General features: G+C 36.2%; 1 protein-coding gene across 1 annotated transcript in view; it reads right to left on the bottom strand.

Annotated features, from left to right (window-relative positions):
- LOC135709133 (neuropeptide CCHamide-1 receptor-like) overlaps positions 1-10,744 on the bottom strand; it is a 78,615-nt gene extending 67,871 nt beyond the window's left edge. Inside the window, exon 1 of the mRNA XM_065231337.1 lies at positions 10,299-10,744. Coding sequence (XP_065087409.1) covers positions 10,299-10,651 — 353 coding nt within the window. The 5' untranslated portion in view covers positions 10,652-10,744. The remainder of the gene's footprint in view (positions 1-10,298) is intronic.
- Between the last annotated feature and the right edge of the window lie 2,240 nt (positions 10,745-12,984).

Raw genomic sequence — 12,984 nt, 5'->3', positions numbered from 1 at the left:
GTCCTTGATAGCGGAAGTTGCACGGGGATACTGCAGAGCGAATTCTTCAGCGCTCAAGTTCTTCACGAACTGTGCTGAAGCTGGAGAACAATTGGACCCAAACATAGTAACGTCGACGACGAAGGGCTTTTGTGGAATACGTTCTGCGATATGGAGCTTGACAAATTATGAAAATGTTGTCAAGTTCTTGTGAAACATTATCTGCATTTGTTTTGGTCATTTTCCGAACTTCAATCCATCGGGAATATGCGTCGACTAATATTAAAAATGTTCGGTTATATTTATGGAAAAAATCAATATGAACCCGTTCAAATGGTTTAGTAGTAGCAGGCCAATTTCCATAAACTCTTGGAGTTCTATCAACTCCTAATTATTTGACTTACCAAGCATTATATTATTAATCCGATTGGGTTCATCATCAGCCTCTGGTTCTTCCACCGACTGGTCATCACCAGTGTCATTGTCATCCTCCATAGCTGCTGACAATTGATTGATCCGCTCTTCAAAAGCTCTCTTCCTACTCACGTTTCCTTTAGACTGCTGTGTCCCATAGCGCAGTTTCTCAACTTTGGGCAGCGTACAGTTGTATGAGAGATGCCCTTTGTTATAACAATTATAACACACAGTATCACTGCTAACTTTGATGTTTCCTCGATGGCGATGTCCTTTCGATTCGCACCTCAACATGCACTTTCATAAAATTCTCCCGGTTTAACAAATTTTTTCCTTCGCATGGAACTATTTTGGCAAACATAATTTAGCGCGCTGGCTCCTTGTTTAGCCATTTTTTGTGCCTCAAGAGCGGTAATATCTATCGTCTTAGCATTGAGCTAGATTTAACTTATTGTCTGCATCTCGAAGTATCGACTCTCTAATTTTATCACTTCGTATACCTGCCACGAAAACCGACTGAACAAGAGTAGCTTCCGTTTCAACACACACATTGCAATGTTCTACAATATTTTGTAGATCTATCGCGAAATTACCCTCTTCTTGCTTCCGCGTTATCAACCGGTAATGCTCAGCAAACACATTTTTATTCTCTTCGTGGAAAATCTTAAATTTTTCCACGATTTGGACATAGGTTTTATCCACAATCTTGTTCGGTTCAAAACTACCAATTATCCGATTCGCAGTCTCTTGACCCACACTAGTAATAAACTCCAAAGCCTTTTCGTCGTCCGGTGTTTTATTCAATGCAAAATAAATGTCTACTGTTTGTAGGTACGAATTTACATTGAAACCGGGCACATATACAGGAAATCTTTTGTTCTTTTATCCACTGTAACCGAAACCACCTTAGCTTCATCTTCTACATGCGTTGCCATATTGGCTCAGGTTTTTCCCTACCGGAACACAAGGATTAAACTCTTTCGATTATCTTTCTTCGATCCTCAATCCTGTGGATCGATTTAAAATCATGCAAGTCAAGAACAGTAAAACCTAATATCACTCTACTAGAATTGCACTATTCCTGCACTCAACTCAACACCGTTTTTTTTAATACTCGTCGCCAGTATTGCTATGACGAATGATGGCTATTACGAGTCGTTCGGACAGATTGTAGGGAAAACACGTCTTGTCAGTTCAAACTATCAGTTCACACTAATCTGTATTCCGTTCTTCAATTATCATTACATTAGATGAGAGTTGCCTCGCATCTCTTCTCTCAATCTCAAGTGACTATCCTGGTGATTTGTAATCTATTCGGGCAAGATTGTGCTAACTGTTCCCATTACGTAAAACGATGAGGATAAGTTCATAATTGGACGATACCACCCACCGAATATTATGGGGTTACTGTAGATGGTATATTTAGGCAGTTGTTACGGACTTTTATGTTTGTATAAAAATACAATTCCGTTGAAATGGTAAATTGAGTTCATCTGGGGTTCTGTAACATTCAGGCTTCAGCATGTGATGACATAGTAAAACAGTTCGGATAATTCATGGAAACGTATTCATTTAATTACTGGAAATAAATCTCAAACGTAGCAGCTGAAAAAAGGTCACTCTCTTTCTATAAGGTACACCGGGGCAAGTTGAAATGCAGGGTTAGTTGAGACGATTGGCGTAGCTATGAGCGGAGATAGATAATCACTGTCATTATTTGTATAAACCTAAACGCATCCTCTGACTGTCAAAGCAGGTAGTCACAAATAGTTTAGAGTACCGCTCAGCTTTGTTTATTTTAATTTGTTACGATATTTACAACAAATTTATTTTTCGCATCGCTCTAATTTTCTCAAAAAGTTGAATTTTCTTAACTTTACCAGTTTTATGCACTAGGGTGGCTACACAGAAAAACAATCTGAATTATACTAATGATGTAAAAATTGATGCGTGTGAACTTATATTTCATTTCACGCAAACCAGAAACTTGCAAGAAATATTGCATACAATATTTGCAACATTTCATGACATGTTCAAGAACTTTTCATGATTCATAATGTAAGTTTGTATGATATGTGACGCTCCATTTATGTGCATCATATTGAATAGAAACCTACATTTGAACTGTGTAGTAAGAGTGATGATATAGAAAAACCCAGTCACAAATGAGTTTATAAAGTTTTCGAATGATTATTTCATGCATGAATAGTAGGGTACAATGAAATTTTTTGTTTGAAACGGCCCATATAAAAATATTAGAAATCTTTTTCTTATGCAATATTTGGGCTTAATCGGACATGATTAAGGGTGGTGCAAAGCGTTTGAAGTTTGAACTTGTTTCATCTGAAGAATAGCCCAAGGTAGATGATAGGTACATGAAATTACAGGAATTGATTTTTTTTTACATACACCAAATGTCTTAGAAATACATTTAAATTCGAGATCTAGCGTTAACCATTAAATATTTTTGTCGAAAATCGACTTTCTAACACTTAGAAAAATTTCAGAATTTATGTTGATAATGAATGACTTAAAAATGCTTTAAACGTTAAGATCTAGTGTTAACTCGATGTTTTATTATTTTGACAGAAATTAAATTTCTGTGACTTTGAATTTTGTTTCAAAGTTTCACGAACTCTAAATCCTAGAAAGTAAATTTTGGACAAAAGAGTTTTTTTTACAGATAGCACTAGATCTCGACGTTTCATGCATTTTAAGTCATTTGGCCAGTTTTTTAATCGATTTCCAAAATCTCACTAAGCTAGATTTTCGACGCAATTTTTTTTTAAAGTTAACACTAGTTCTCGACGTTTCATGAATTTTTAAAACATTTGGCATAAAAAAGATTTCGATTTCCGAAATTTTATATATTTTTCAGGTGCAATAAGTTCATTTTCAAATGGAGTATTTTTTCAGATAAAATAGGTTAAAACTTTAAACCACTTTGCGGCACCCGTATATCATGTCCGATTGAGCCCAAGTTTTTCTTTTTTCAAGGAGATGAACATTTTAGGCATGGATTATTTTTCCTCATCCATGTCATTGGCACTCTTAAGAATTTACATGTTTTAAAATTTAGTCGATTGCTGAATTTACGTTTGGGCCCAACTTAGGGGCATTTAGGCCGACATTACATCCATTTCCCTTATTTCGTTCATGCAATTTATAGCTCAATATTTTTTCATAATAGAAGACGCTTTCACAAAACTTTTGCTGCAAAAACATCGGGATATGTTATATTATTATTTTCCAAAGTGCCATAAAGTGCAACGTTGAAAAAACCGTTTCAACTTGCTCAGATTACCTTATTGAATAACTCCAATTAAAAGTAGCTAATTTCATCCGGTAGATTCTAAAACAAATAGAAACAAATGTTAATTGATCTGTTTGCAATGTGAGTCTCAACATGCAACATCCAAATGAAAACAAAATTAACAATCAATCAAATTTCCCAAAATGAAGGATACATTTAGACTAGGTTCACTAGAGGCTAACGTTTGACTTGAATTAATGATAAGCAATTCTAGAGAAATGTTCTTTTTTTGGCTTCCAAGAAATGGAACTCAATTCAGTTTTTATTGTACCTTTACACTTTCATGAGCAGGGAGAATGGTTTATTTAAAATATGGTATAGTCCACCTTTCTTTTAAGCTTTTTTATGAAGCTTCCTGCCAGGAGGCTAAAGACCCAGGTGGTGGCAATTCTTTGCAAAATGTCTTTATTCCCTGCTGTGACATGCTGCTAAAGTGGGTTTGCTTCCTCTTTCTATTTTGGATGTATTCGCTGGATTGATGCAAGCCATCCTCGTTTCAAAATCCTTGGAATAATTGAATGCATCACATCAAGCGTTTGCTGTTAAATGGAAATGATTCCTCGCTTTACGGAACCGGTAAAATCCCGGCACAATGAAGGTACAATTTATCAAAATCAAGCTTTCATCTGAAGTTTTCCTCACCTATGTTGGATGGTGTGATGAGTGAAAGTACTGGCTTTTGATTTTTTCGAAGCTTAGTTGTAATCAGTGGAATGGAGTGATGCTGTCCTTGGATTGCTTTTAAGGAAATTGTGTGATCACAGGTGGGTGGTGTGTTATGTTGGTAAGGGCTTAATGTGGTGTTTATATCTGTGCTGATATGCTAGCGCTAGTGTACCAGCACTATACTATAAAGTATCCAGCATAATGTGAATAGGATGTTAGTATCTACCAGCCTGAGAATTCTGGAACAACTGAAATTTGTGCTAGTTGGTTGAGCTGGTGGAGCTAGTGAACTAGCGTATATGTAAACAGCCCATAAGATACTCCAAAAGTAATGTCACTTTCTGACTGAGGTTTTCCAATCAGGAAACGAGACTTTTGGATACGATTCAAACATGAATCACGGTGTCTCTGAAAGAAAACCTTTTTTGAAATTACTTTATTTGTACAGGCTCAATCGAATAAACTTTAAAGAGCCAAGTTATTATTTTCGTTATTTATTATTAATGTCTTAAATATAAAATTTAAAGATTTGAACCGATTACTCGCGGTCTTCTCGAGGTTAGTGGATGACTTTCAATCTAAGGTTAATATTCTTAAAGAAAACGTATATAAGTTGCATAATCTCCAGATCGCGTTTAGCCAAAATATCCCGAACTTTAACATTAGGTAGTCTACAGAAAGAAAAACTTTTTATATAAAAATCACTATCGTTGAACCACCAACAAAATGAAAGCTTAGGCTCACAACTTTTATAAGAGGCTAGTATTGAATTGAATTATCAGGGGGTTCATCATATTTTTTCGTTTTTTCGTATTTCTTAGTGTAAATTATGTCCAAAAATTAATGTTCAATTAAGCCCATTTAAATCACAAACATTAATGAAAACTTACCTCAAATGAAAGTGAAGTACCGTAAAACCGGATATCTTTGATAATGTGAGCAACTTTTGTAGTAGTAGAATATATTGATTAAATTTACTCTCTGCACTATTTACGTATTGGAAACATTGATTCCATTTTGTAGCTAAGGGGTTTGCCTTTCATATTGTATAGAGTTTTTAAATAGAACGTTTTACATGTTTTAAAGATCAGAGAGAAACTATTGTTTTGTTTTTTTGCCTGGAAAAGGTATTCGAACAATCACTTATTAACTGTATTTTCGCTTTGGCCATCACAAATCCGGAGAACTTTAAGATTAGAGCGTAATAGCTTTTGTAATCAAACCGGTCAATTGCCGATTTCTCGTGAATTAATGTTCAATTTGAAAAACTAACACCACAAACAGGTAGAAGAATGATTTCTACATGGTTTGGTATAGTTTGTTTGCAAGATTGAGCTTTTATTCGCGAGAAATTGGCGATTTTCGTGTTTGTTTTCAAAAGCAGTTACGCCCAAATCTGAAAGTTCTCTGGAAATTCAATGTTGTTCTTTTTATTGCTAACGATGTTTCTGATTATATACTCATTCAAAGTTTATAATATTTCTTGAACTAAACTGTTTGCGATTCACGCATGTTTTTCTACATTCAAAGCAACACCAACACAACAAAACTGATGTTCGGTCAAAAGACAAAACAAAAATAGTTCAAAGGCAATAGTTTCCGCTACAAATATTACCAACAAATTAATTCTAGGATCCTCAGTACTAGTTACAAAAAATATCTGAAAAACATTAACTGTTGTAAAACTTATTAAAAATATCCTTTAAAAAACTATCAAAGTTACCTAATTTTCCTCTCCCTAAAAAACAGATTTTTTTATATTAGTCTTGCTCTACCAGAGACATCGTGGAGTCAGTTTGTGATACACTGAAACCTCCATTTACGAACCAAAACGGGGGTTCGTAAACCGAATTAGTGCGTAAAAAAAACCTCGTTATTTGGGATTTACTTCGTAAAAAGAAAACTCGTTATTTGGGATTTACTTCGTAAAAAGAAAACTCGTTATTTGGGATTTACTTCGTAAAAAGAGGTTTTTCAAAATATTGTCAAATACCCCACAATATGGGTATTTTTGGAATCGGAGTGATGTGTAGGGACCGGAAATCGATGTCTGACGCCATTTTGAAAACCAAGATGGTGGCTTCCGGTTACTGAAAAACTTGGAAATTCTGCCAAATACCCCGCAATATGGGTATTTTTGGAATCGGAGTGACGTGTAGGGACCGGAAATCGATGTCTGTCGCCATTTTGAAATCCAAGATGGCGGCTTCCGGTTACAGAAAAACTTGGACATTTTGCCAGATACCCCACAATATGGGTATTTTTGGAATCGGAGTGACGTGTAGAGACCGTAAATCAATGTCTGACGCCATTTTGAAATCCAAGATGGCGGCTTCCGGTTACATAAAAACAGAAAAATAATGTTAAATAACCCCACAATATGGGTATTTTTGGAATCAGGGTGACGTGTAGAGACCGGAAATCGTTGTCTGACGCCATTTTGAAATCCAAGATGGCGGCTTCCGGTTACTGAAAAACTTGGAAATTCTGCCAAATACCCCGCAATATGGGTATTTTTGGAATCGGAGTGACGTGTAGGGACCGGAAATCGATGTCTGTCGCCATTTTAAAATCCAAGATGGCGGCTTCCGGTTACAGAAAAACTTGGACATTCTGCCAGATACCCCACAATATGGGTATTTTTGGAATCGGAGTGACGTGTAGAGACCGGAAATCAATGTCTGACGCCATTTTGAAATCCATAGTGAAAGGAAATGTCATTATAAACTGCACCTACGTTGTGATTAATTGGTTCAATTTTGTTCTCATCTGACTCCCGTAGTAACCTGTTGTATTCTATCTTGATCGGACATTTGGTTTCAGAGATATTAATAGAAATGCCGAAATTTGTAATAATACTCTGTCTCTTATTTTAGAGATGACTAGACCAATTTGAATGTACGAGTTACATTTAACTAGTTTAGATTTAGCAGACATGGCTAGCGAGTATTTTGCGACCATTAATGTCGGCCGTGAGTGGCCATGAATGTGACGTTCAAGACGGAGAAATTATTTACATGTTTCTTTCATGGTAGTCATGTATTAACCTTTTATGCTGATTGCAGAGCCTACATATATACAAAACTGTAAATATTTTCTACGTCAAGAATGAACAAAGGGAACTCAATAGAACTGACTTGGCAGCCATTATCAAACGCAAAATACTGGATACGTTATATTCCATATACCATATAATAGGAACGCACCACAACAGGAATGTATGGCTATGACTGGTTTATCTGACAAGTTTTAGATAGCACTAATAGTTTTTGATAGCATGATTAATCCACCAACCAGTGAACAGTACCTTTCTCGTATAGTATTAAATAGCTTCATTTCATATTCTGATGACAATCGCAGGGGCACTCGGAATATGTCTGAGTGTTGACAATTTAAGACACTCAATATAATTTTCCAGGGGTATCCAAATCATGTTGGGGTGTGAGAGAATAAATGAATAGGTATATTAGTGTGCAAGTTGGAGGCAAATTGGTTCAAGAACAAATTTTCAAATAGCCGTAACTGCTTTTGTAAACAATAACTTCAAACATCAAATTGTCGCAACTACCAGGCAAACTTACACCATCACCAAGTAGAAAAAAATATTCCCATCCTTGAGGTTACGTGTGGGAAGTAATTTTTGAGTTGAACAACTAAAGTAGTTGTCACTTGCTTATCGATATTAAGGGGGTATTCCCGATCTTTTTTTTTCAAAAAATCAAATTTTTTTTTCACGTTTTTTTGTCTTTAGACTATATACTTTCATCCCCCCAAGCCGTTTTCCGATCAGCGAATTCGGTGTCCAGGCATAGCTGACTAATGGTAAGAACCCCCAAATGGTTTTAACTAAAGTCAAAACTTTAAACGCGTTTTTCTCGAAACCACATTTTTTTTATCGGGCGAAGATTTTTCTCAGAAACTATAAGAGATATTGACTTGAGTCTTTGCGCATTTTGTTTCTTATTAAATTCTTTGGAGCTTCTCCCACTTTCAGCCAAAAATATTAACATTTAACATTGTTTGAAGCACCTTAAAGCTGCAAAAAAGCGGGCTAAAAATCGCCTGTTTTTTCATATGGCCGCCATTTTGTTAATTTGCAAGATTTTTTGCTGCCAACGGGAGAAGCTCCAGAGAATCTTATGCAGATTATTAATTTCATCACGAAATCTGATTCAGATGAAGCCGTTCCAGAGAAAAGTCTTCGCCCGTCCAGGCGTTTGCGGCGAACAGGGGTCTATTTGCCGCCATTTTGTGACGTCAATAATGTCTTTTTTATGTCGAAAAAAATTTATTTGTAAACTTTAATGTTCAATAAACAAGAATCCCAAAGAGTTAGGTGCATTACTATTCATTTTCCTTGAAAAAAAAATTAATTGAAAAACAGGCCGAAAAAAGGCAAAAGATTGGGAATACCCCCTTAAGTTCTACAACACTTACTTTACTCTCTGGCATACTCCGTTGACCGTTCCGTTGAAATTGCACCGGTAGGTGGACTAAGGGTTTTTCGTACCAATTCTGTTCATAGCTGAGCCGTTTCTGTGTCGCAGTGCGTCCAAAAGACTTCACGAAGGGCCGCCGAGAAAATACTCCTCGGATAGCGAATGTGCTGAAGCAACCGGACCTTGGCTTTAAAGTAAATTCCAAAATCCAGCATGACAAGCTAAACTTATTTTAAACTGTAGGCCTAGTTTTTGTCAAATAATTAAAGGTATTTTATAAAATATACATTTAGTTTTGTAATTCATTAAAATTGAGGTGAGTTTTGTTATTTGCAGTACTGATTTTTCCAGTTTGTCAAAAAGATTTGATTTTGAGCTTTTCCTTTAGGTTTTCTGTACCGTTGCTAGACTTTTGGAAACCTAAGTAATTACTTGCCCTTGAATACGAATATCAGGTTGGACATCCGTGAACTCAGAACACCTCGATTACCTCCTTCAACGGAGTGGCGTTTACGCCGTTTTGTGGAATTTAAATTCGAGGATTTTCAGTTGGTTTAGATGACTCAAGGCTATGTGATGTAATGCTTCCCGGATAAAACAGATTGTATTTTTGTATAACTTTCATTAATCTCACAAAAAATATGACTTGATACTATTTTCCTCTTTTTTGTCTTTCGAAAAAATGAAGAAGCATGATTTATGATCGATTGAACATGTTGTTTTTCAAAAAGCTCCAATACGAGATGAATACTAAAATTTCAATGTACTGCGTAGAAGTTCAAATCTACACAGTTCGAAAAAGTAGTGTAAATTTCTGATCAATATGATGCACATAAATGGAGCGTCACATATCATTTATTTTTACATTATATATCATGTAAAGATCTGACACATTTCATGCAATGTAGCAAATATTGTATATAAAAGCCCATCTTTGTAAACAACATTGTTTGCAAGTTGCTCGGTTGCGTGAAATGAAATACAAGTTTACGTGAATGAAAGTTTACATCACAATTCAAATTCAGAATTTTTATCTGTGTAGAGCATTTTTCTGAGTGTTATATTCTGCTGCCCATTCCGTGGTATGGCCTGTTTGATGTTTCATAGGCATGAAAAGTAGTGTAATGATTATGATGAATGAACATGTTATTAGGTCCACTCATTTTTTGTGAGGGCTTTTGTCTCATCAGCTTAATCAATTTTATTTCATTTGATTTGATCTTAGTTCAATTTAATTATATGTATACATAATATACACTCACACACACATATTGAAAAGTCTAAAGCCGCTTTCAGATAAATTGTTGCAGTAAACAAATGTAAATGAATGCCCATTGAACTAAAAACTAATACGAACTGTTCCTTGAGTGTTCACAAGAACAAGCTTCATCCTTCATTGTGGGGCTTACTGCATTCAAGTTTGGTGGACTTTAAATATTCTCCTAATCCACGCCCAATGGCAGTAGAGAAAAGTAAACTAAACTTACGTATTTGGCACGTTTCGCATGGCACGATGTCGCAGGAAAACGATGATGAGCGTTCCGTTGCCCAGCACGCCAACGATGAATATAGCAGCAAACAGAATCGGTACTATATAAGTTTCCGGCCTCCGCATGTATGGGGTGTAAGGAACTTCCGTGGTTGACACGTTGACAAGTTCGTTGCTAAAGTTGGTGAACAGGGTCTGTAGTAGGGCAAAGTCGTCGGCGCCAGTGTAATCTCGTACATTACCAGCAGATTCCTGAAAAATGACACTGCCGTACACTCTGTCCTGTATGCTACCGTTGACACTGGCGGTGGAGCCAACGTTCGGTGCTCTTTTACCCCCTAGGTCCAACATGATTCACGCAGTGGTTGGCTTTTTGTGAAATAAGAATGATTAAACTTTGGTCTTCGGGTCGTTTCTGCTGGGAACTATGAGGCTATCACTATGGTGATGGTAGGTGGCATACTCATATTGTGTTTAATCTGTAAATGAGAAAATATGAAGGGGAAGGTAGTATCAGCAGCAGCTCAGAATATACATAGGGAATGTTACGTTTAGATGTCAAGTACCCGTTACTTTTCTTTAGACATACTGTTGATGGATTGTTTATTTGTAATGATAATTTACAATAACTTTCCTAATGAATTAGGAAAATTCTAACATATGTATTTAGCATTGTGCATTTTCCCAACAATCATCTCAAACGACTTCTTCAACCAATAACATCCCGAGCAAAGTCCAGCATCATAATGACAGCAAATTTAAATCTAGTTTTGATATCAACATCAAACTGAAATAATAATTTGATTGCAGTTTACGCAATTGACAAATTTGATACCAAATTTTGTTTTCATTTTGCTGTACATTTTTTGCTTCAAAAATATGTTGTTGTGGGGGTTTATTTTCATTGCTTTAGCATAACATCAAATTTAATACTTGTTTTGTTATCAATAGGAAAAATTTATATCAAATTGAATTTTCTGTTTGCTCTCACTGATAGCAGAAATAGTTGTCAATGTGATGTCACAGGAAGATTTGTTTGCTCTCAATTTTGATATTAAAAAAAAAACGACCAAAACGACAGCAACCGGTGTAATCATTATCAGCGATCTCACAACATCAAGTTTAGATTTCAATTTGTTCTCAGATTTTGCTCAGGATTCGATTCAATTAAGGTGATTCCTTGTAGGGTCCAAAAATGACCGCCACGAGGGCTATACATGCACGTCCACTTCGAATTTTCAATTACACAAATCTCAGAAATTAGTGCCACATTTAACTTGAAATTGCTACTTTATGTATGCTGCAGCGAACATGGAGTAAAAGTTTCAATGTGGTACGTCTCCTGGGAGCTAATATTTGTGCACTTGAAGTTTCGAAGTGATTACTACAATAAGGATCTCACAACGAAACACCTTAATTCTAAACTGAGGGAGAGTCACGAAGAGAAAAAATGGAACGTCAAAGGTAGCCAGACGGCTGCTGTCACGAACTGTCATTGAGAGCCAAGCAGTTTTATGACGCTTTTCTTACAGTTCAACAAGAATGCACCAGGCGGTATTGATATCTCGCGTAAAGCAATTTATGACAAACTATTGTTTCCAGCTATTTGAATAGGACACCGTTTCCTTAATTCATTCAAAATACACACAATAGGGCCAGTGTTGGCAAAATCATCAATCAATTGATATTTTTTCGCTCTCACACGCTCTTAATATCACGTGTGATATTGGAACAAAATATCATGCTTGATACTGATTTTACAAGCTCCTTTGATATTGCGAGACTATTCACAACGTGCAAAAATCAAGTTGAGAGTTGACTCGACACACAAATGATTCCGTTGCACATCGTTTTCTTAAAAAGAGAAAGTATAGCTTGCTATCTCTTTTTAATCTTCATCGATGACAGACACGAAGTGACTGCTGCCAGCCGTTATGAACGTTTCGATTGCGTTCGGGTGTAAAGCAAAAATCATGAAACTCAATCTCACCACAGTTTGTTGAGATTTGCAGTTGGGGAGTTTTGTTAGCTTTATATTCCGAGCTACGATATCACAGCTTGCAAAATCAACCACAGTTGTATGCTTGTTGATTTTTGTCTACGAAAATCAAGCGTCATCTTGTGAATTGGTGAGATTTGATTTTTCCCAACACTGATAGGGGCAATGGATGTAATGTCGGCCTAAATGCCCCTAAGTTGGGCCCATACATAAATTCAGCAATCGACTAAATTTTCAATAGCGACCAAAAATATCCGTTAGTACTGTTGCAATGACGCGTTCATCTAGATAAAATTGATAGATAGCAGATTTTTAATGATGGGCCAATCTTAGATCTAAGGCCAACATTAGAGCTATTTCCCTTATTGAAAGATACTATTAACCATGGTTTTGTCAAAGCATCTTGTAGCATAATAAAATACCAATCCGAAAAGCAAAGTTTCTCACTGCACACTGAACCATCTCAAACAATCACTACACGCTTAAAGCAAAACACGCTATTTTGCTACGCCTGTTTTGATTTGATTTCAATGGCACAAATTTTCATGACAAGACGAACAAGTATACAATGAATTCCGTGTGTGCTATCAGCTTCTCCCTTCCAGATTCAAAATAGGGGAATTTACGTATTCTCGTCAGTCTAAGCAGCGTCCGAGCTTCTATTAGCGATTTCTCAGCGTCACAC

This window comes from Ochlerotatus camptorhynchus, unplaced genomic scaffold (assembly GCF_037179485.1).
Source record: "Ochlerotatus camptorhynchus isolate MF236.1 unplaced genomic scaffold, CSIRO-AGI_Acam_v1.1 ptg000351l, whole genome shotgun sequence".
In the NCBI taxonomy this organism is placed as follows: domain Eukaryota; kingdom Metazoa; phylum Arthropoda; class Insecta; order Diptera; family Culicidae; genus Ochlerotatus; species Ochlerotatus camptorhynchus.
Note: the sequence above shows the minus strand (reverse complement) of the source record. Positions and strands in the feature narration are given on the sequence as shown.